The sequence below is a fragment of the Crocuta crocuta genome, unplaced genomic scaffold (genome assembly GCF_008692635.1).
Source record: "Crocuta crocuta isolate KB4526 unplaced genomic scaffold, BGI_CrCroc_1.0 scaffold342, whole genome shotgun sequence".
Lineage (NCBI taxonomy): Eukaryota > Metazoa > Chordata > Mammalia > Carnivora > Hyaenidae > Crocuta > Crocuta crocuta.
In genome coordinates, this window is record NW_027532158.1 from 532,860 (window position 1) to 557,883 (window position 25,024).

General features: G+C 34.4%; 1 protein-coding gene across 1 annotated transcript in view; it reads left to right on the forward strand.

Moving 5' to 3' along the window:
* Positions 1-25,024, forward strand: part of LRRC7 (leucine rich repeat containing 7) — a 561,823-nt gene that overhangs the window by 479,925 nt on the left and 56,874 nt on the right. The window contains exons 25-26 of the mRNA XM_077776423.1: positions 2,041-2,181; positions 11,134-11,253. Coding sequence (XP_077632549.1) covers positions 2,041-2,181; positions 11,134-11,253 — 261 coding nt within the window. The remainder of the gene's footprint in view (positions 1-2,040; positions 2,182-11,133; positions 11,254-25,024) is intronic.

Here is a 25,024-nt window from a genome sequence, read left to right on the forward strand (position 1 = left end):
CCTTTTGCTGTGTCCACACCTTCCTTTTTAATTAGTTTCCATGTTTCCCCTGTTTGTTTATAATTCCCTCAGTCTGTCATTCTTCAGACCAACTTCAATGTGTATTCAATAGCTTCTTATTTAATTCCACAAAATTAAGTTACCTGAGAGTATTGCTTCAAGCCACTGGATCCTGAAAGTTCTTCCTCTTGTTTCTTCCACATAACATTTCTTCCCCCACTCTCAAGTGAGCTACTGAGCTTTTCAGGCTGTATGTTGCTTAAAACTTTCCAACTACTCACAAACATGAATTCAGGGTATTGAAGCACAGGCTTATTATATAAAACGAGTTTAGATATAGCTGTGCCACTTCACATACTGTTCAAGGTCAGACTGCACCAGAAATATGATGTGTTTCTTTCCCAGTGAAATTTAGGTGAAGATTTCAATCTGGATATCAAATAGTTATAGTGGAAACTATAAGATCTTTGACTATTCCTCATAAGACAGAACTGCCTAGAGGCCTGCACATTGGATAAGCTTAGCAGCCCAAGATAATGTTGGTTAAAGATCTTGCCCGGTGTTCACCTTGGAGAGGCAGCTCCCGATAAAAGATGCTGTTTTCTCCTATAGTTAACCTCAAGGCTCATGCTCTCACTACAGAGTCCCACTGTGACTGAGAGAATTTAAAACCTGAACCCATATGTCTGAGATGACTACTCTTCTCCAGGAACTAAGAAGGCACTAGACTGGAGTAATTTTAAACATTAAGGAATCATTCAAGTGCTAGATTGAAATGTTCAGTGTCCTTTTCGACTTTGGCATGGTGACAATGAAAAAAAATGTCTCTGGATGAAATAATCAAGGATCCATAACAAATACGATTGGTAGACAAGCGCATACCATCAGGAGTATAATAGTCTTTCAACTGAGTTCAGTGAAACTTATGCTAAAAATCATTACTTTGCAAACAATGCCCTCAGAATAGAATAGCTGTTAGCTGTTATTTTCAAGAACATTCTGTTTTTAAAAAGTGTACTGAATTAATTTGTGTAGTTTCTTTTTTCCAAAATAAGAGAATTACTTAAAAAGACCAAATACTGTTAATTATTACATTTTAATGAAAGTTGGAAAGTGGAGATTGTACTAATGGAAACTATTTGATAACAGTGCATACAACATATTTTACTTTAAATGACGTTCTGTAGAAAAAAACTAATTAGCTATCAAACACTTGGAATAACCTTAGATACACCAATTGAAGGATAACCACAATGCAAATATCACCATAGTACTCTATAGGTATTTAGATGTTTTTGATACTTAGTATTAATAGTTCAAATCAAAATTCCTTTAGATTCATTATGAAATTTCTCCATATTATAATGTAATTTTTAAGAAACAACAACAACAAAAAAACCGTAGAAACATCGGATCCACATACAAGCTATTTGACTGGTTTTACTAAATTAATCAGTAAATTCAGTTAGCCAATAGTCAGATTGAATTATTTTTTTGACCAGCTCCTTTTCTTAGTTGCTGTAATTATATCTATAGACTGAGAAATAAAGGATACTGATTTTGGCTTTAGCATTGTAGTACATTCATTTTAAGGCAGAATTAGAAGCTGGCATTTGTCTTTTGTATGTGTTTATCTCACAATGTGAAAGAGACCATGAGATTTGCAGCTGGCAAAATTTGATTAAGATCTCACTGTTTGAATTTTTTGAATCAATATACTACCACAGATAAACAACATTTGTCCAAAGTTACTACTATCATGATATATAAGAGATAGGTTTTATGCCGTTGAGTTAGCAGCAAATGTAAAACAGAATGTATCCTTGCTTTTTTGTGTTTTCTGTAGTTTTGGATGGTACTCATTATGTGCATAACTAACACTGTTTACTGTATGCTTCTGTCTGATCAAGTGCATGTTTAAAAGGAAGTTACTGTTTGCCCGCTTAAAGTTAAATGTTATAAATTTAAACATGTTCATGTAATAATCAGTTTGTTGAGCATGTGTTCACACCCTGTCACATGATTATTTCCTCTACTCAGAATGCTGCTTACAAACACAACACAGTTAACCTTGGCATGCTGCCCTATGGAGGTATTTCAGCAATGCATGCAGGCAGAAGCATGACTTTAAACTTGCAGACTAAGTCTAAATTTGATCTACAAGAACTACCTCTTCAGAAAGTAAGTATGGACTGCCTTACATGTGTCAGCATACCAAAGCCAATTAATGTTGTTTGTTCACTTAATGTGTTTAGGCTGTACATACAACCCTGCTTATAGACTCTCCTGAGTCCAAAAAGCACAAGGGCAAAGAATGTAGAGCCCAAACTCTTAGCTGCTAAATGAATCTTTGGAGCTAGAATGATTTGCAGTTTCCTGCTTAAAAGCTTTGCTTTTTGGATTGAGCAGGCACATGGCTTTTTGAGTTGCTTTAAGGTTCATTTTCTTATTACTCATTTCTTTTTCTTTTCCTCTTTGTTTCCTTTCTTTCGTCTGTATGTAGATATATAAACATATATTTTTTAAACCTTCTTGAAGACAGCCTGGTCTTCCCTTGCTGACACATTATGAGAACAGAGCTAGAAATTATTGTTGGATTTCAGTTGATTCCTTTGGAAAAAAACAGAGAGGCCTAAATTAGAATGGAAATGAAGTAGTTGGCACTTCTAAATGCTTCTTCAGCCCATTATCTTTGTGGGAAATATTACACAGGAATAAAACGTGAGAAGCAAGTTTGTTGCTTGGCTAGCAAATTGTTACTCTTCCTAGACTAATGGAAAAGGAGCACATTAACATGGCCTTAAATGAAATTGTGGACTCATTTGAAATGAAATATACTGGAAGAGAAACATTTCCATTGTCAAAAGAACATTTCTGCTGTTTTATTCAGGCAAAACCGAGGATGCACATTTTACCTGCTGAAATGGATTAATGCATCTGTCTTAGTTACATTTTGATGGAGACTAATGAGTCATTTTCACACATATGTTATTATGACTATATTTCTAATATAGTCATTATCCTAATAAGTTTTATGAAAAAAGCAATGCAAAGTAGGGATAACAGAATGACAGTAGCCTCGAAACACATCTCTCATAATAAAATTAATGAACATAAGGAAAACAAAACCCATCCCAGCAAAACAAGGGTCAAAAGACCTCGAACCCATGTTTTATTGTCAAATTACTCTTAATAATAACTCCTAACTCTGGATAGTTTGCTTCCTACTATGAATAAAGGATTAAAACCAAAGAGACATTTATATTCACAGCTTTTTCCTCACCCACAATCATTTTGGGGAGAAAAAAAAAAAGACTATCTAAATTAAGAACTTTAGAATGTTGTTTTTCCTGTCCTCAGTCTCCTATGGCAGAACAAGGGGTGTGCGGGTAACTTTCCTTCCAGGGAAAAGAACAAAGCCCTGGTTTGTGGTGTTTGCTAATGTCTGTGATGTAACCACTCCCTCTATGGCCAAATTCAAGGCACTAACTTAACATCACCGAACACAGAATTGGGACATGAGTCATTAGCTCTCATGAGCTAGATCAAGTCGGCTCCAGCATTCTAGCAGTGAGACCTTTTCTATGGAACTTCTGCTTTAATGTACACCTGCTCTTCATGTCCCCTCAGATGCCCAGCGTTCTCATCTTCTGCCCTAACAAAACCAACATTCAAAAGACCCTGAAATGTATCTGCACTAAGAAGTAAATGAGACATCACAACTTAAATAGCCTCCCTCCCCAGAGGGCTTGGCACTTGATAGAAATCAAACCCTTAAACTAAAAGGGTAGAATTTCAAAATTCAGTGATCTGATTAGAGAGATGTTGATAGGAAGGGAGCTATTGCTTGAACCCCCTCAAATTATATGGAAAGCCCCTTATTTTGCTTAATGTTTAGCCCCATTTGCTTATCTATCTATAAAATGATATAAATATATTCTGAAAAATAGGACTATCTTGAAACACTATTTTTCAATGTCTAAAGTGTTCCCCAGATATAAATTCAGTACCTCTGTGTTGCTATATTAAGTTTCTGATCTTGTGTGGGGTAGTGTAGAGAATGGATTCATCTCCATCAGAAATATTAGTGTTCTCATATTTGGAGACTTTTCAACCTTCCTCAGTTAGGCACAGAAATGACCTAAAGGAATTCTCCTTGGAAGCTTCATTAAATTGCAAACCAAGAATGATTCAAGTATTGAAAGATTCCATCTTAAAACAAATTTATCATCAATATGTTATTATCCTCACCAGAAAGAGAGAGAGAGAGAAGGCAAGGGAGGGAAAAAATACGGAGAGGGCAACTACTCCATTACCCCTAAAAGATCTTATGACCCCAAGTTATCAGTTTAAGGCCTATAAACTTTCAACTTTGGGCATCTGGACACCTTTCCCACCTGCTGCAAGTGCAGGAGCCTTATTAGGTATGGGTACTAAGTGCCTGATATTTCAAGAATACTCCAGACTCTACTTGCTCCCATGGCTTCCAGTCTGTCTCTGCCCCGTTATCTTTGTGCTCGAGCACATCTCTTCTGCAGAGCTTCTTTAATTTGAAAATTTCTTTGGTTTTTCTGCCAAGTTTAGAGACAGCCTCTCTTAAAATTTTCCTTTCTTGGCTCCACTGACCAGTGCTAACAGGTCCTATGATTGAGGCTCAATTTCCCTGAACCCTTTTCACCAGGAGAGGAAACAGGCAAAAATTATTTTCCTTTGCATAAAAACCTATTACAACACGTTCGCTACTTAAGATCATAAAAATTAGTATCAGCAATTTGAGTTTTCTTTGCAGTCTCTAAAGGCTTGTGAGCCATGAGAATTGCATTGAAAATATACAGTAAGATCAATTTATAAACAAACATTTTCAGTACATAAAATTGACAAAACTGTTCATGCTCTCGTGGAAACACTGGAGCTCTTTTGATTTATAAAATTCTTAAATGACAATACACCATCCTTAGTTAGGTGCTGTGGTAAATGGCTCTGGATGTCGAAGAAATCTAAATTAACATTTTCATGCATTACCAGTTAAGCAATGGAAATCGACTCGCAGCTCCTTTTGTGTAGGTATTGCCCTACCCCTGGGAACATTCAGGGCTGAAATCCACACCCTTTCCCCATACTCTGCTTTCAAGCCTTACCTCTCTCAGTTAAGAAGAAGGAGCTGCCTTGTATTTTCTCTGTCACACTGAGACTATCTTTTTGCGGGTTGCCCAGAGAGGCCAACTTTCAGTGCTTCTGACCTCCCCTGACCTCCATTTTGATAACCGACAGAAAGGCACTATTTCTGTTAGCCGAGGTCCTGACTCAGTATTATTTGTTTTTTGGCTTGAGTTTCTATTTAAGTTACCAAAAATATCTAAGCTTTTTTTCAAATTTTTAAACACATTTACAATAAATTACTTAAAGGATATGCCTGTTTGTGAATGAAGATCAAAGAATCTGTACTTCTATTTACGAAGTGAACAGTTATGTAAATGAAAAGACTTTCCCAGATTTTCCTGTGCTTTGAATATTTCTAATTTGTTCATATTTATTACATGCCAGGTCAAGTAGTAAACACTTTTTATGGATTACAGGCCCCATACAGGCTTTCTATACTATGAACAGTAAATTACATATTCTATGGTAATTTTATGAAATCTGTTAAGATATTAACAGAATGTTAATAAATACAACAAAATTATTTTATGATTGTTTAATGTTTTATTTTTGAGAGGGAGTACATGAGCAGGGTAGGAGAATAGAAAAGTGGGAGCCCAGGATCCTTAGTGGGCTCTGTGCTGACAGCAGCAAGCCCAATGCTGGGCTCAAACTCACAAACCATGAGATCGTGAGCTGAGCCAAAGTCGGACACTCAGCTGACTGAGTCACCCAAGAGCCCCCAAATTATTTTAATATTTAATATTCTTTAATGTTTTTACTCATTGATACTTATTCTAATTTCCTAAAAAAATTAATAATACTTATAACCAGAACACTTAACCTATATAACTCAGCTATTAAAGTATAAAATTACTAGTATTTTCTATCTATTCGTTTATTTATTCATTCATTCATTCATTTATTCATTTATCATTTATTTACTGCCTCTCCAAAAAGTATTTAAGGCAACTTTCTATGACATTATTAATGGTTCCATGTGCTTCTTCGGATGTGTTCTGTTGTAACTGAGCTTAGCTATTGTCTCAAGATTTTATGTTATTAGAGAGAAATATTATATTGTAAAATGTCAATTCAAATTGCCATTTTTATTATTCAGATTAATGGTAGATTAAGAATTTCAACAGAAGAAAAAGACTAGGATTTATTAAGAATCTATTGTGTACCTGGTACCATTAGGTACCTTAAATATGTTTTTTCACACCACCCTCATATACCCTCAAGGGAAGTGTTTATCTCATTATATAGATCAGGAAACTGAGGCTCACGTGTCACACAAAGGAACTTACGTCAGTTCTACTGTGTTACTACTGTAACCCCTGCACCTGACACAATAGTAGGCAAAATTTGAATCTGACCCTGGCACCCTGGTCCCTGCTGTTTTTACTGTACAATGAAGTCTTCTCAAATATTTACAAAAACTAGCATTTTCAGAGAACATAACTCAAAATAGTTAATAAGGTCCTTTCATATACATTATGATCTCACATCATTGTCACAATAATCTAGAAAAATAGATATCATGGGATAGGGAAAAGAATACACAAGTCAAATATATTAACTAATCCAAAACCTATCATGACCCAAATCACTCCCTGTGTGCTACAGACACAGGGCTCTCTTAGTTAGCAGAACTTAGTAAATGCTCAAAGTTACCTTAAGTAACTTTACCTTACCTTTACCTTAAAGTAAGTGCTTAAAGTTACCTCATACTCATGTGTTTCCTGAGCACTCAATATCACCAAGAAATATGCTTGGTGGCAGTGAAAGGCCAGACTATGAACTCCAAAATTTCAGAAGCTAATCATTCCTGCTACTGCAACCCCAGAGACAAGTGGAGTTGGGGAAGAAATCACTGGCCTCTTCTAATTCCCCCTCTGCTGGTGTCTGGCTGGGAGTATAGCATGATATCTTCCACACTGAAGAAATTGATATGTTTTTGTCCTGTTCCTTTCTTTTCAACTTCTAGCACCATGTTATACCATAGCATGTACTGCTTATTGGCTTATTGAAACAGACCTTAATATAAATTATAATTTGGGGGGAAGGGAAGTTGAAATGATGGAAATATATGTATTAAATAATCTTTTCATAGAATTTTGCCTGGAAGAAAATGGCCTTGCTATCTGTTTTATTACTTGATACTCATCCTACTATCTTTTGAATTAGAGAGATTTGGATAGAAATGTTTGCACCTAATTACTTTTAAATTTCTAATGTCCTTTCTTGCTGGTTCTATGCACATGATTCAGGATCAAATAGTACCAATATTTGATATGCATTTATTCATCCTACTCTCAAGGTTTACTTACTTAATTCCGTTTTTTTCTGCTGAAAGCCAAGCAAGATTTATGCAACACCTTCTGCCTATAGTTTCTATTGATTCTGCTGGATTTATTATTGGTTATATGTCACTCAAGGAAGATTCACTTATCTTTCTAATTATAAAGAAAATCTCCAGCCTGTAAATCCACATGAATCCTCATGGACAATGGCTAACATTACCAATATAATAACATTAGTACTCATACAGAGGCTTCCTCACCATGATAATGAAATGCTAGTTTAAAAATCATCTGAACATTACATTAGCACCTTCAGATTGAACCCCTTGAAATCTAAATCATTTATATTGTAACTTGGTATATATTTGTCTTTGTGATACCTATTTTTTAAGTATATGCAGAAAATGAGTTATATACCAATTTTCACTAGAAATACTTTGGGAAAATTGTTTTTAAAATATTTTTGAATCTATGGTAATGCCTTTTGTGGACTATAGGCCAATTACTAAGCAAAATCGGTCCTTGAGATCTTAAGGCATGCATCCTAAGACCTTTGCAAAGTGCCAAATGCTAATACCACTGTTATGTAATTTCTCCAGCTAAATGCAGTAAGTATAATTTGCCAAGCATTCAGTGCACCCATTAATTTGCTAACCCAAGCAAAACTGCTGGGTCAGCTAAGCTCATTTATTCATATATGTGAATGCTGCATACATACACAAGCTCACACACAGGCACACATAAATACATACATGCACACACTCATATACATGCACATACATATCACACATTTTCATGCATATTTATGTCTCAGCCAAATTAGAAATTACTTCTTCCAGTACACACTTGTGCTAAATGTTAAATCTATAAATGTCCATGGACATTTTGGAAACCAAGTCCCTTCAGCAAAACTCCTAGCATTAGGGTATTTCTTAACAAATATAATATCTGATTTTTCACTAAATCATAATGACCATGTTGTCTATTATTTTGAAATATTAAAGATCTACAGAACTTAGAAGCTGAGAAAATGGTGCAATATGGTGATTTTCAATGTCTTCTATATCTAATTGGTTTCATGTGCTGAGGAAAAGAAGACTCATTCTTACTTTTTTAAAGTATCAAAGAATCTATACTTAGAAGTAATTGAATGAGTAACTGAATCTCAATTTGGTTATTTTCTCTGAAATAACAGATTCCAAGTGATAGCCTCTTTGCTTTTTTAATGTTTTTCAGTTTCTCCCTTTAACCTTTTATAGAATTTTCACAACTCAGCAACTGCATTTATATACAATTCAGTAGCAGTTTGTGAAAAGTACAATTTTTTTGGTAAATAGCTATACATCTTTGGAACAGAATGTGAACCCACTGTATAATTCTTTTTTATGCTACCCACCCACCCATCCCCACCAAAACTAATAAGCTGTTTTCCCGGTCTTTCTACTTCTCCAAACTTAAGCTCCCCCTCCCCCCCAGGATGTCTCACTTAAGAAAAACTAAAAAGGCCAGAGTACTCTTGAAATGAATAAAGGAAATTGCTTTCAGGAAATTTCTTTAATTTCCGTGTCTAGTGAAAGTATTTTTTTTCATGTGTCTGCATGTGTATGTTTTCTTTGACTCCTGTAATGCAGAATCAATGTGGTTGTTAATTCTAATTTTAAAAAGAGAATGAGATTCCTAAATGAGCGAAGAACCTACATCATCATGATATTAGGATGTCAACCAAAAAAAATTTCTGCAATTCTCAGTTGCTATCTGTGACAAAGAGTCCTGTCTGGGCAGCTGAAGCAGAACTAGTGGAGGAAATAGAGGAGGAGATGGAGATAATAAAGAGAGAAAAAAAAAGGGGGGGGAGGGATACCTGTATAACATATTCTGGCCACTTCTCAAAAATACAAAATTATATTTTGCATACACCTAACCAGATGAGCTGAAATTATCTCCTTTCACTGGCAAAGAAATCAAGGCAGAAAGACATGGATATTAATTTAAAACAAAAACAAACAAACAAACAAAAACACCAGCCAGTAGTGCTTACCCTGAATACTTATATTTTAACTGTTTAATTTTAATAACTTGATTTGTCATATTTTAATATCTAGAAAAATTGTGTGTGGACATATGCAAACATGTTAATCTGAAAAAAGAAAAGACTAGAAAATTAATGCTCAGAAAAAGATGGGCATATATTAGCAATCTTTTTTTTTCTTCAAGTAATATGTACTTTAAATGTGTTACCTACATGTGAATTTTCAAATAAGCACAAGTGAATGCATTCCTAACTAACCCAGAAGCATCAGCTCAGTTTTTCTCTTCCTTCACAGTTTCTGATAGACTCCTGAAAAAGGAATTCACATGGCCAAAGTTCAATAAGAAAATTGAATTAACTCCTTAGTTTTCATTATATCCATTGTACCTTAGGAAAACTTCATCTGGTATCATAATCCTATTTTAAAATAGTTCCAAGCAATCCTTTTTAAAATATTCGTGTAATCAGCATGCAGATTGGATGGTTATATAATTGTTTTTTTTAAAAACCAACAAGGACCACTCTGTATAACCAGATGAGCGCTGCCAAGCTGCCCATCTGTGCAACATTGTAAAGAGAATGGCCCAGTTCTCCCACCCTGGGGTTGGACACTTCCTCACACAGAATAGAGCTGCACATGCACCCTCTAACTAGGCCTGATTTATCTGTAGGGACCCTTCAAAACATATACAGAAAACAGTATAGGAAACAACATAATTTCTCATCCACAGAAGAATTCCTCAGCAAATCAAGGAGTAGCTGTATATCTTATAGGTTAGAGGAGGAGAAAAGGCTTTGAAAAAAGTTAATCTAATTCCACAGGAAAAATATACCAGCAGTATATCACTCTACAGGAGTCCATCTTTCTGATGGTTGTAATTACTTGCTAAGGTCAGACTATGGAGCCCTCTCCCATCTCTAATACTAATACTAATAAATACAGGGGTATTATTATTCATTAAAAAAATAAGCAGTAAATCAGCTAAAATATATGAGACATTTAAACTTTAAGCACAAAGATCTATATAAATAAATTTAGAAACACAGCAGTCAGGTTTATTTTATGCTGTGATTCTAATGGCACAACATTTTTGATGTTGCTTTCATATTTCCCTGAAAGCTATATATAGATAATGCCATAGCCCAATAAATCTTACACTATGCTAGTGTTGACACTCTTTTGGATCAGTGCAAGCCATGTTCTACCAGAGTCAGTACAGCCTTATAAAGCTTGTTTTAGGTTTGGAATATTGGAAGGTATATACTATGTATTATATGGTTTCAGTTTATATTCTAAATGGTAAGATCATATTAAAAAATGAATTAAGCAAGTTTTAAATGTTGTGGTTTTTAACAATTGGTTAATGTTATTCTGATTATTTTTTATTCAGGTACTGTAAATAATCTAAACTTTTCTTTAAATTTCAGTAAATAACTCTATGGTGGTTATTTTCATTGAATTTCTCATCGCTTCCAAAAAGCTGTCAATTCAGAATTCTTATTAAGTAAATAGTGAATAATAATACTTCCAGTTCAGGATATTTGTTTTTCTGCAATTAAGCAAAATTAATCTTATCATAGTCATTAGGGACTCTTTTCAGAAAACTATGATAAACTTCTATTATATCACTAAAGAATGCCATACCATTTTTGCAATAGACCCCGTCCCAGCAAAGCAACATTTTAGACAATGGACAAGAAGATGTATCTCCTAGTGGCCAATGGAATCCTTATCCTCTTGGGAGGCGGGATGTACCTCCGGACACCATTACTAAAAAGGTAACCAATTTCAAATTAATGACACAAACCATGAACCTGTGCATCCATTGTAATATGTAATCTATATTTTATGTCATAACATCATTTCTAGTTTTGTAATAAATGTAGACTAAATATCATCCCACTATAGAGAGTTTAGTCAACATAAGTGCCTTGAAAAGAATGAAAAATGAAAACTACCAAATATTCTGAGTTGGTAACAAATTTTTATAAACAATATCCTGCCACCTGTCTGCAGGTACTATCACCACTTACTGTTGTCTGATACCCACCTTTGAAGTGCAAGTATGGGATTGTGTGTAATTTGTACTTCTGACCCTCTTGAGTTTAGTAGCATGGTGTAGCCAATTTTGTGTAAAAAGAAATTCAACTAAAAAAGGTTGATTTACCATCTTTAAAGTCATACCAGTTCATTCATCTAATCATTCACTCAATAAATACTTACTGAGCGACTGTGCTCAGGTATGTGTTGAGCATTTTCTAGATTCTGGGGAACAAAAATGAGTAAGATATAGTGTCCTATCTTGAAGATCTTTTAGTCTACTGAGGTAGCCCAAGTGGTAAGTAATTATAATGCTACGTGTTAAATCACTGTAAAGGGAATAAGAAGAAGGCCACAACCTGGGGAAAGATTATTACAACATATATGAGGGACAAGGGATTGCTATTCCAGAATATGTTTTTTAAAATTCATATAGTCAATAAGAAAAGATACGCAACACAATACAAAAGAATGATAAGAATGATAAAATACAAGGGGAATTAGGAGAGTAGATAAACATTTTAAAAAGCAGAATATTTTTGTCATTCAGAAATGCAAAAAAAAAAGATGCTATTTTATACTTGCTAGTCCACAAAAATTAAGTCTGAAAAATGTAAATTGTTTGCAAGTATAAGAGCAATGGAAACCTTTTCATAGTTCCTGTAGGAATAAAAACAACCACTTTGGAATCAAATTATCTTCTAAACCTGAACATGCATATACCTTATATTCCTACAATTGCCCTCCTAAGATATTATTCAAGACTCTTTTAATGTTTACTATAGTAGAAAACTGGAAAAACCTACCACCAGAAAAGTATGTAAATAAATTCTGTAATTCACACAAAAGGATATTTTAAAGCAATGAAAATTATTTAATCAGTAATTATGATAATGTGTATAAACTTTAGAAACATAGTTTGAGTAAAAAACAAGTTTCAGAAGATGGAACACATCAAAACTATCTATTTATAAATCTCAAAAGTAAGCAAAACTAAAATATATTGTTTAGGCGTAAGTACATGAGTCCAGAAACTATTTTTAAAGGGGAATGGTTAACAAAATTTATAATTACAGGTTACCTCTGAAGGGGAAACTGGGGGTATGATCAGGGAGGAAATTTGTATTATTCTTGCTACTCTTTTATTTCTTAAGTTGAATTTTATAATTGTGCTTCATAGCTTGCATATGTACTACATAATCACATACTGTCTTTGTAACTTAGGTGATGATTCTCCTCTTGATGACTACTTCAGTGCTTTTTAATATATCTATATTAAATAGCAATTATTTTACCTCAAATAGCTATTAATGCCCTGATTGCAGGTGTTACACATGTTATTAATCTGCCTGTTGGGCAATATTTAGCACAGCAGATAAACATAATGTAGTGTGATTAATGCTTTGAATTTGGGATACAGGGTTATGACAGTATCTGGAAAAGGCTCCTGTTTAGTAAAGAAACTAAAGGAAGTTGAGAGAAGTGGCATAAAATAAGGTTGGAAGGTAAACAGAAGGTTGATCATGCTGCACTTTATTCTGAAGGAAATGAGAAGGGGAGCATTGAAGTGTTTTAAACCTGAGAAGACAAAGACTAAATTTTCATTTAAAGAACATTCTGATAGCTTTTCAGAGAATGAATTATAGAAGAGAAAGGCTGAAGGCAACTGAGCCAGTTAAAAAGCTTCTATTGTAATACAGGGGAGAATAGGGGAAGCAACAGGTGGTGGAGAGAAATGCGTAGATTCAATATCTTCTTAAAAAGTGAGCCAACAAGATGTTGGGATTGACTGGACATAGGATATACGAGATAGATATAAGTGCCATGGTTGATACATAGGTTTCTCATTTGGACAAGGGACTGATGTGCCATTCACTGCAACTGGAAGCACAAGAAGAGTGATGTTTGAAAGTGGAGGAGGCAAGCATAGTTTAAGTTTTAATATGTTGATTTGAGTTATCTTTAGGGTCTCTAAGTGGTAATGTTTGGTGGATATTTGGAGATATTTATCTGAAGTTCAGGAGAGAAATCTTAGCTGAAGATACAAACTTAGCGATAATCAAAATATATGTCATAATTCAGCAGTGAGTGAGACAGAGGGGTGTCACAGAGCTCCATGGAACACCAACATTTAGGAATGGTCTTAGGAAGAGGAAAAGAAATAACCAACGATTTTATCAATAGGGTTCTTTCTACCACAAATTACAGAAAATTCAAGGGAAACAGCCTTGAATGTTAAGTAAATATCTAGCTGATTATCAAGATCTAAAGTAACCCTCAGATTTAGTCTTCAGTTGTATAATTTTAAGTACTTAGGTTATTTTTTTCCTCTCCATTGTTCTATCTGTACTGCCAGCTTTATCCTAAAATTGGTTCCTCTCATTATTAGAAGTTGAGTACCAGTGACAATTAGAGATACAAGCTTCCTCTTCCAAATCCATCAAGGGAAAGAACCAAGTTTCCAAAAGCAGTCTGTTACAAGCAAAACTTTTCAATCTTAAATTCCTACCTCTTCTAGTGAAACTTTTCAAAACTTCAAGCAAAACTTTTCAACCCTAACTACCAACCTCTTCTTACATCTCATTGAGCCAAAATAGCAAAGGACTTCCCATCCCTAGCAAGATGAATGGAATTGTATGATTAGCTTTAACTAATCAGTTGGAGAAGAATGGATAGGGCTCTCAACTCCAGTGACCAATACAAAACTAGAAGGAAAATAAATGTTTTAAGGAGGGAGTGGTCAACAGTGTCATGTGGTGCCAAAAAAAAAAAAAAAAAAATCAAGCAAGATAAGTATGACTAAAGGATCTCTGGATTTAGAAACAGAGAGATCATTGGTGGTCATGGCAAAAGCAGTTTGATACTTATTCGATGGAGTGGAATCCATTGGAACCTACATTAAGGGGTAGATAAACATAGAAACCTAGAATACAAGAAAGGAGCTTCTTTGAAAGCAATGAGAGAATTATGGTAGAATCTAAAAAGGGATATAAGGAAGACAGAAGGAATTTTGTAAAGTGGCAGACACCTGATCATTATTGAAGGCTGATGAGAAGTTACTGGCGAAGAGAAAGTTGAAAATCTCAGAGAAGAAAGGAAGGGGATCTACTTCTTTATGAGGAAAGATAAGAGGATGAATGTGATAGGAAGTTGAAGGAATACCTATCAGAGCCAAGGGGAGGTTGTCTACCCAAGGGGGGAACCATATCCACTTACATAGTTGCAAAAGCTACTATAATTCTCCCATGAAATAAAAAGCTTTATTCACTTATTACACTAAATGGAATTAAGAAATGTTTACATTATTCATTCAAATATGCATTTTACCTGAAATCTATTTTCAGACTCCATAATCATATCATAAGTAAAAATCATTATGATCATTTGTTTGCTTCTCTACTTGCTCTAAGAACCCCATGCAATCCTGTATTGATTAAACATTTGTAAGGTAGTTGGTCTTATAAAGACTAAAATAATTACTTCATCTGTCTGAAAACTTCATAATCTTTGATACTTCTTTTCAAATGTGAAATAATGTACTATGTCTTTCATGTGTAAACTCATTTGTATCTGTTTCCTACTATCGTGATATGCATTTCCAGACTACTTCAAGTTATAACACTTTTGCCTAAAATCTGAGATTTTAGAACCTATACATGTATCTATTATCTCACAGAGTAGAGAGATTAAAGAATGCTCTAAATAACCAAAATTAGTTTATTATATACTAAATGAATATATTAATATTCAGTGAGAATCAATTTAAGAAAATGAAAATGGTAATGGGATTATTAACTTGGCCTGCAAGATTTACTGAAATAAATATGAAAATTGTACTATTATTTATTGGGTTTATATTTCATTCTACAGTGAATGTTTTCAAAAATCAATATTACTTTTGCAGTTGAAGTGAGTAGTCAGGATAGATGGAGTGAGAATGGAAAATTAAAAATTGAACTACAAATGGAATGGAGAATCAAAAGAGAATAAATGATGAAGTTGTGGCCAGCTCCATTTCAGTGGAATGGAATTCCACTGAATTTCTTGAAATCTCTGTATTAAAGTTTTTTAAAAATCCTATTGTTATGCCTAGAGATACTCCTATGTTATTACTGTGATACTTGAACTGTGTGGTATTAGTGCTGTGACACTACTGTGATAAGAAACCATTGTGGTGCTTCAGAGATTCAGGAGGAGAGTTTTCGAAAGGCTTTGACTGAACTGTGGCTCTCTGTTCTGGCTATCATAACTCTTTGGGTGAACTAATATTGGTAGTACTCATGGATATGCCTGTGAGTACTCCAAACACTATAGGAGGACAAATTTGGGTACCCTCCAACACATCAAATATTTTAAACACATAAAATAGACAAAAGGTGCTCATCAATCAGAAAGGATTTTGTTCTTTTTCTACTATTTTTGTCCTGGGTACCTCAGAGTGGCTAATTCATGGCAAAATGTGAGGGTGTTAAATTCTGACTTGTTTTTTTGTTTTCTTTTTTTCCAAGTGGCAAGAGGTGGGATGTAACTGACTTGTTTTTTGTTGTTGTTTGCTTGTTTGTTTTTTAATGGTGTGATAGTAGATGGTAGTTTTTAATTCTCTCTTGCTATGTCAGTGTCCCAAATCTCAAATTCTAAATGTCCATCAGTTCAAAAGGTCTGGGGGTCATTGCTAGAAGAATATGTCACAGCTCTGTAAATCTCCCCCTGGATTCTAAGCATTACTACACGAGCACTTTAAGAATTGCTATTAAAAACTTTTGCAATGGCTGAAAACAACAGTGGTTTCAGGAATATTTGTATGTTAGACTGTTGTCACATTTCTGCTTTCACGGCTGTCGTCTATTGGATTATGCTAAAGTCACCCTGGTAAGAACTACTATGTACCATATATTAAATATTACTCTGTGTCAGGTATTGTGCTAAATGTTTTAATATGTTTCTTCATCTAATCCCCATGACAACCATATCAGGTAAGCACTATTATTTTTATTATTTTTTATTATTTTTATCTGCTGTATGGAAGAAGAAACTGAGTTTTTTCTGAGAGACATGGGGTTTAGGTTAGATTACGCACCAAGATTTCACAGGTGACAAAATACTTTATTACTCTCCTATACTTAAGTGAAAATAGTAGGAAGTTCATAGTGAAATTATGTTTTTCCTTTCTTACGTGAAAAAGTTTTCATTTTAAAGTCAGATATTATACTCTGATTTGGTAGACACCTTCCACAGGAATGACAAGGCTGGTTTTCCTTAATTCTGAAATGACAGACTCTTTTAAGAATATTGAGAGTCTTAAAAAAATATTGAGAGCCAGAAGATTGAATATCCTTGAGGAGATTTTAAATTGAAAGATAGAACCTGTTAGGATATGTTGCAATGTTAGAGCAGAAAAGCATGGTAGCAAAAAGGATACAGTGGCATATTAAAACAAATGAAACTTAAAACATTTCCTTTCTGGAAAGGGTAACCAAGAGGCTTTAAAATCCTAGTGATATTAAATCTGAAAATCTTTTAATATGTAAAGACTAGACATTCAAAGGTCTCCTTCAGCATTAGCAACTCTTCCTTCCCCAGTGTCTGTTTTTCTAGGTAAAGTGCATAATGACTTGGCAGCTAGAATAATGAAGATAGGTATCAAGGGTCAACATCAGGATGGACTCAGTTGAAAGGAAAAGTATAAAAATTCAGCTAATTTAGTCTTGGCTCATGAACTTTTCCATCATGCTGAATTTACCCATGATTTTCTCACATCTACAGCACCAGCTCAGCCATTAAGGGCTTCATGATTGCCAGATACTTGACATCTGTGAGGCATGCCCATGAACTCATTAGGAGGAACTTAAAGGAATTTAAGAGAAATTATGTGGGTTTTTAAAAATCATTTTAATGTTCCTTTTATCCTTTATTTCCCAGGAACCAAATTGGAATTTTTGCTTTTTCAGATCATATGAAGTGTTAAAATGTTTTTAATTAAATTTCTGGGAAGGAATATTCATTCTTTATTTTAATTTTGGTATTTCTCATGTATCTTAGTATAATGCATTTTAGCATTTCTTTCTATACATACTTAAAAAGATAAGATCAAAAATATGTCTGAAAATCTTATGTTGCCTTGCTGTTGACCATATGGTCAAGATATAACTTTTATTTTAAAACAAGTGAATCAAATTTCTACTAGAATTGATTTTCCACTTGGTAATAAAAGTCCACCTATTGTAGAACTTTTTTAAAAAATGAGATCATTTTTAAATAAGAAGTAGATATTTAAAAGTGTGACAGATGAAAATTTACCTGTATATTTAGTTATTTAAATAAAAGCATTTTACTGTTCTGCCAGAGATATCTTATCTATTGATATCTAATCAATAGGGATGGCTCAGTTGGTTGAGGGTCAACTCTTGATTTCAGTTCAGGTCATGAACCAGGGGCGTGAGATAGAGCCCCACATCAGCCCCACAACATCTCCATGCTGAACGTGGGGCCTGCTTAAGATTCTCTCTTAAAAGAAGCATGTATTTGTTAGTCAGGAGAAGTTGAGATTCTCTCTCTCCCTCTTGCCCCTCTCCTTTTCTCTCTCTCTCTCTCTCTCTCTTTCTCTCTCAAGTTAAAAAAAAGTATTTAAAATATGTGGTTTTGTGGTCATTGAAAAATAACTTTCTCCAAACCCTTTTCCATTAAGAGCAAATACTGCTATCCACACTGTATATATGTGGAACTGAAATAAAAGTAACAATAATTCATGACTTTTGTAATAATTTAGCTGAGACAAAGCAATAGTGCTCTTAGAATCCCTTATATCAAAGGCGGGGGGCAGGGGGGAGGAGGGTAAATATAGCTTGCTTATATGGAAATAGTGTAAAGTCTAGAACAGGTAAGAAAGATGAATATTTAAATACTGGAAAAAGAAGGATGACAAAAACTAGAGTAGATCTTGAGACTATAGGAGAGCAAGTCAAGATGTGGAAGAAGCACATAGGAAAATCAACCAAGTAAACCTTCCATATAAAAGATAAAATACAGGGAAATAGAAATGTTTCTCATTTCCATCAATGACATCAGAGTCAAGAGCATCTGTTCCAGGTTAAAATAAAAGTGAAATAAAAAAATATTCTGAAACTTTAATAATTGTCAATTCTGTAGCTAACCTCTCCTTTTGTACAGAAAGAAATATGTCAGGTATAGTAGGTTTTGCCTGAGGCTTTGTATTTTTCCCTCCTAAAGCAATGCACATTATTAACAGTAAAAAAACCCCAAGGAGTAAATAAATGGCTTGACTTCGTCAGTCCATAAACAAATGAGAACAACTTTCCCTATCACTGTGAGTCATGCCAAGCACAATCCTGGCTCTGTCTATGCTGCTTCTCTTTCCTAGCCTCATTTTTCTCTTCTGATAGGAGCACATTTTACACTGGCTAGAGTAAAATTTTCTTTAATTTTTCTAGTAGACTGAGCCATCACTAAAATCGAAAGCAGATCGGAATCCTTTATATCATCATTTTGAGCTCCAAACATTTTTTTAAACATTAGGAAAAGATTTTTCTGAGTCGCTTGGTAGGTTGAGGTTCTCCTTGCTTCCTTCATCATCTTCCTGTCACCCTCACTCATGGTGGTGTCACTTAGGACTCTGTATTGAGCACTATAAAAACTGCATTGATATCCACGGTGACAGCATATCCCACTGAGGCTGCTGAGCTTCAAGAATAAATAGCAGCCAAACGCATTCACTGTCAGTGAGCTCTGCCCAAAAACGAAGAAATGAGTCAGTGAAAGAGCAAACTGATGACATCATACAATTATGGATTTTAAATTAAAAAAAAAAACAACCTCTTGTCACAATCTGTTGCCCCCAGAGAGACATTTCCTACACTAATATATGCAAAGTTTTTCTCTTGACCAAAAACCACTTTTTTCAGGGAACTAAAGTTTAAAAAGGACAGGGGAGCAGTGGGAAGATAGCAAATGCACGAACCTCAATCCCTAGCAGGACTTTGAAGACAACTCTCTGGATCTACAATAATGCTACCCTACTTTTCTTGGAGTTTTGGTATCTAGAAATAATCTGAAACTGATTATTTGTGTGGATAGTAAGTATCCACTCCTTAATTTTACCCTTAGATTGAAAAAGGAGGGATTTTTTTAACATTTATTTAATTTTGAGAGAGAGAGAGCTAGCATGATTTGGGGAGAGGCAGAGAGAGGGAGACAGGATCTGAGGCAGGCCCTGTGCTTTGAGCAGAGAGCCCTACATAGGGCTTGAATCCACAAACCATGAGATTATGACCTGAGCCAAAATCAAGAGTCAGAGGCTTAACCGATTGAGCCACCCGGGTGCCCAGAAAAAAGAATTTTAAGCAACACACTAGTTGCCTGGGAGGCAAGCATACCCACCACCTTCCAGGTTAGAAGGAGAAGGGAGTAGGTGAAAATTATATCTTATATGATTTGTGGTTAGCTATCAATTATTGCTAATATTGTTAGTTATCCACCAAATATCCATTGGAGGCTCTTTGAAATTTCTGATGCTTATGTTTAGTGACTACAGTAAGACATGTACTAACTTCCCCAGCCTAACAAATATATGCTTCTATATCTACTAGAGTAGCCTCAGTATGGTCTTTATGGTATAAATATGTTATTGTTCTAGAAGAGGATAAAAATGCACTGCTAGAGGTTAAGTTAAAATACATAGGATAATCCAAATAATAATTATAGGAATTGTAAACTAAGGACTCAAATCCAGGCTTGAGAATTTCAAGTTGCACTACTTTTATGTTACCAGTATCAGAACCGTTATTCAGATGAATTTAAGCTTTTAAAACACAGCTTTCTGATTGATTGCCATGTTATTTTTTCCAGTAAATCAATGCAGCCGTGTCTTTCACTACATTAGAGAAATAAGAAGGAATACATACAATTAGATTCAACGCCCCCACCCCCGTAATTGCAAATTATTAAAATAAAAGAGAGAAGGCTGAGTAAATAGTAAGACTTTCTTGTTAAATAAGAATTAATTGCCAAAGCAAGAGTACGTGGCTGTAGGAAGTCAAAACTTTCATGGAAAGGGGCCCCTTCAGGGGCAGTTCCATGTCCTTAGAAATAGTAGCTGAATCAGGAAGAAACATTTAAAGAAATCAATGAAGTAATTTCCTCTATTTAATGATCCATTTCAAATATTTATTTTGTTAATCTGAATAGCTAGAATGATGTATTTTTAATCGATTGATGTAGTATTATTTAATTCATAGACTTTTTTTAAACTTACCCTATTTCTATCATGTAATGAAGTTTGTTCTCAAAAACAATGTGGGTAGGAGGTTGTGGAAATGTGAATGGAGAAAGTCTTCTCTAACTTGAAGCAAAAGTGACAGTTGAATCAAACACTGTTTAGTTTCATGGTTACTACTTTTAATTATTTTTTTACCTAATACAACATTAATTCTTTAATTTCCAGAATACATCCCTTTATCTCCTAATATCAGTGCAACAGTACAGCTATCTCCAGTAGTGAAAGACATTGCTGTCATAAAATCAGGAGCTTGCTCTCATCCGGACTGTAAATTACTTCCTCAGTGAGAGTGCAAACTGAAAGAACAACTATCAAAGGACTAATAAGTCAGAGTTTAAAAAACAAAACCAGAAAACCTTGCCACAGATTAAAACAATAAAGTGGTAGATTACTACTTATTCAATCAATTCTTGACATAGGTGTTCCTTAAAACAAATGACTATTCTGCTTCACAAAATCGAAATAACTCAATAACATTTATACCATCTTCATTTTGGAAGAAATATAAAAGCAAAAGGAAAATGAAAAATTAATCCAGTGCAATAAAAATATCCATGACTAAGTACGTAATATGAAGATCTAAACAACATGACTACTGGCAGATGATCAGGGATTTTTGCCAAATAGAAGATAGCGAAATAGTAAGATTCCCATGTCTTGCCACTTGATTTTTATCTGACTCGTCTACTATCTAAAGGTCCTAAGAAATCTCAAGGATTAAAGGAATAATTGTCAAATTTTTGTTGTTACTGTTACCATCTTTTTATTTTATTTCAGAAATGTATTAAGTTAGCATCATCAGAAAACAAATTGTATGTTGAAGAGTATAGACTTAGCTCTAATTTCATCACTTTTGCTATTATGAATCTTTATTGTGTTTCATTTGGTTAATAATTTCCAGTTCAATAGCTGTGTTTTATAAGTTGACATTTAATCATAAAATAATATGCTCATGAGACCAAATAAGCTGGAAAAAACCGTCTGCACGTATCAGCCAGCTGTCATCCTAAGGCGTATGCACTGAAGGGAAAGGACCTGCTGCCTCACCCTTTTATCTGTCATTTGGGGCATTAAACTATATCACCAGTTTTTTACTCTAAAAAATTAAAGTCAGCAAGTATTTGGAATAACCCCCTCTAAAAATATTGCACTGTGCTAGCCGAATGCAATGTCACCCAATCCCCAAACAGGAGAAAGAACATCTTCCTGCTCCCTCTCTTTTAAGCTTCACAGCTCCCTTCTAAGTATCAGTGCTGAATTGTTCTCTAATGCCCAAATGGGAGAACATAGATTTTTGGCATTAAAACTGCCCTAGCTGAATATTTAAAAGAGAGAGAAAAGAGAAAATAATGCTTAATAGTTTTATCATAATTTTAAAACAGTTTCTACAATACACAGTAGGGCTGTACTAAGGTGTTTAACATAGATATTCTCATATCATCCTCACAACAATCTTATGGGACAGGGAGCTAGAGGCATGGGATTGAGGAACATATTGGAGCCCAGTAATGTCTGTTTCTACAGCCTGGTCTAACTACTATGTTATACTAGTAACATATTATATCCCTCCCACCCCACTCAACCAAAAATTTTCAGAAAACATTATAGCATAGACCTGTTGTAATAGTAAATAACCTTCAATATCAGGAATTTATTTGATATGTAGTTAGCTAGTACTTTTTGCCACAACTTGGTATTGTTTCTTCTGTTCCATGTTTATAAGAGGGAAAGAAACCCTGGCACCAGTCATGTACTTAAAGATAATGATTTTTGAGTCCTTCTCAACTTGTTCTTCTCAACCCTACACTAATCTAGTTCAGATCTTAAATGCCTTTTCTCCCAAACCTTCATTTTCTTTCATGTGAAACATTTGCAACCTTTTTACTTACTTTTGTGAAGCCAGAAGGAACAGAATTAGGAGCTCTGGGCATGACTGAAACCTACCTACAGATTCTTCCATCACATTGAGTTTAGTTCATTTTGTTAATTTTGTTTCTCAATAATGTAGCTCATCAAATTTCCTGATTACATCATTTAAGATTCCAACTACCACCCCCTATTTAACACTGTCATCATTTTCCACAAAATAACCTAAATCCTGTCACCAAAACCACTGGTAAAAGTGATAAAACTGTACTGAATATTGAATCAATCCCTGCAAAATGACAATTGTACTAACACATAAAAACTAATGCACTAAGCTGCAGGAAAAAAAATCTCAATTTTTTATTAGTTCTTAAGATCTTGCTCTGTTTTTTTTTGTTGTTGTTGTTGCATGCAGCAGTGCAAGAGAAGTTGTGAACTTTATCTTTAATTGGCCCTTACACATATTAAGCTTTGCTCTTGAGTTTCTGCAGTGAGGGAAAGAGTACCCTATAGAGTGGTTCTAAAAATTAAGACCATGATGTAAAATATTTATCACAGTGTCTGCCATATAAGTGTTTAATTATTGGTAGCTATTATAATATTTATTATTTTGGGTAAATATTAAAAATTTTTTTTTAGTGGTGTTCCTAACAGCAGGCTTTTAATGAGACTAAGATCTTGAGTTAGTATCTCTTTTGAATTACTTATACATTAACACTGGCTGTACTCTTCACCTGGACAGTTTTATGAAATCACATAAATAATGGGAATGGAGGTATCTATGGGAAAAAGTGAAGATAAATCACTACAATTTAAAATATTAGCCGTATTAGTGAAGAGTGAGTAGTATCATCTCCACCTATGACAGAATTGTGTTTTTTTAATTTGGATATGCTGTATCCCTCCATAAAAGAAGCCATTTTTCAACATCTGAAAAAGAAACATAATTTACTGCTTGCTAACAAGTAACTTATTAGGTACAATCTCTGACTAAGCCAGAGTCTGGGGAAGCATGGAATTCAAGGATTGGTGGATTTTCAGAAGTTGGAATATTTAAGGGTTAATGGACCTTGAGCTAGGGAAGCTTGGTTATTTCAGTGAGATTCTTGCTGATTGTCTAACTTTTAGGAGCAGTTTCTAAAGCAAATCGTCACTGATTAATTGCAACAGGTTTAAAAACAGTTCTTTTGGGTGATTATCTATTGCTATGTCCAAAGAACAATCAGACATTTACTCAGCAGGGAACTTTGTATTCTCACTGCAATTATTGAATACTTACCATATACCAAGAAATCTACACAGTTCAATACATTATCCTCACTAATCCTCATAATATTCTATAAAGCACTGATTAAATCTACAGTTTTCATATAATTCGCAGAGGGCTTGAGAGCTTGTATATGATTGCACAACTAAAAGCAAGAAATAAAACCCAGAGTCATCTACCTTCAAAGACTGTGTTATCTGTACTGCCTCTCTTATTTTTTAATTAACTCCTGGCATTTCTACAACTCTCTATTTCTATAATTTTGTCATTTGAAGAATGTCATGCAAGTGGAATCCTACAGTATGTCATCTTTGGGTTTAGCTTTTTACTCGGCATTATTCTCTGATGATTCATTCACATCGTGTGTGTGTTAATAGTTTCTTACTTTTTACTGCTGATTCATATATTATGGTAAGGATGCATCCATTTGTTTGACCAGTCACCCACTGGAAGAAAGTTGGATTGTTTCTGGTTTGGGGCTGTTATGAAGAAAGTTGTTCTAAACATTCATGGACAGGTTTTTGTATGAATGTGAGTCTTAAGTCTCTAAGATAAATGCCCAGGAATGTTACTGGTGCATCATACAGTACTCATTGCATATTTATTTTTTTACAAAACCGTCAAATATGTTTCCAGAATGGCTCTACCATTTTACATGTCAAGCAGCAGCAGCAGCCTCTGAGTTTCTGCTCATTTTTGTCAGCATTTGTTGTTGTCACTATGTTTTATCTAGTCAGTCTGTTACATGTGTAGTGATATCTCACTGTGGTTTTAATTTGAATTTCTCCAATAGTTAACGATTTTGAACATCTTTTCATATGCTTGTTTGCTGCCATCTGTATAATCTTTAGTGAAATGTTTCTTCATATCTTTCAACAGTATTCCAAGTGGATTATTTAGTACCTTTTGTGTTTGAGGGTTCTTTGTTCTTGATCCTGTTCTTGATTTGCCAGTCTTTTCTCGAACTCTGTAGTATGCTTTTCATTCTCAACAGTTTACATTTAAGTCTGTGATCTATTTTGAGCTAATTTTATTTATATATATATAATATACACACATATATTATATATATAATATACACCCA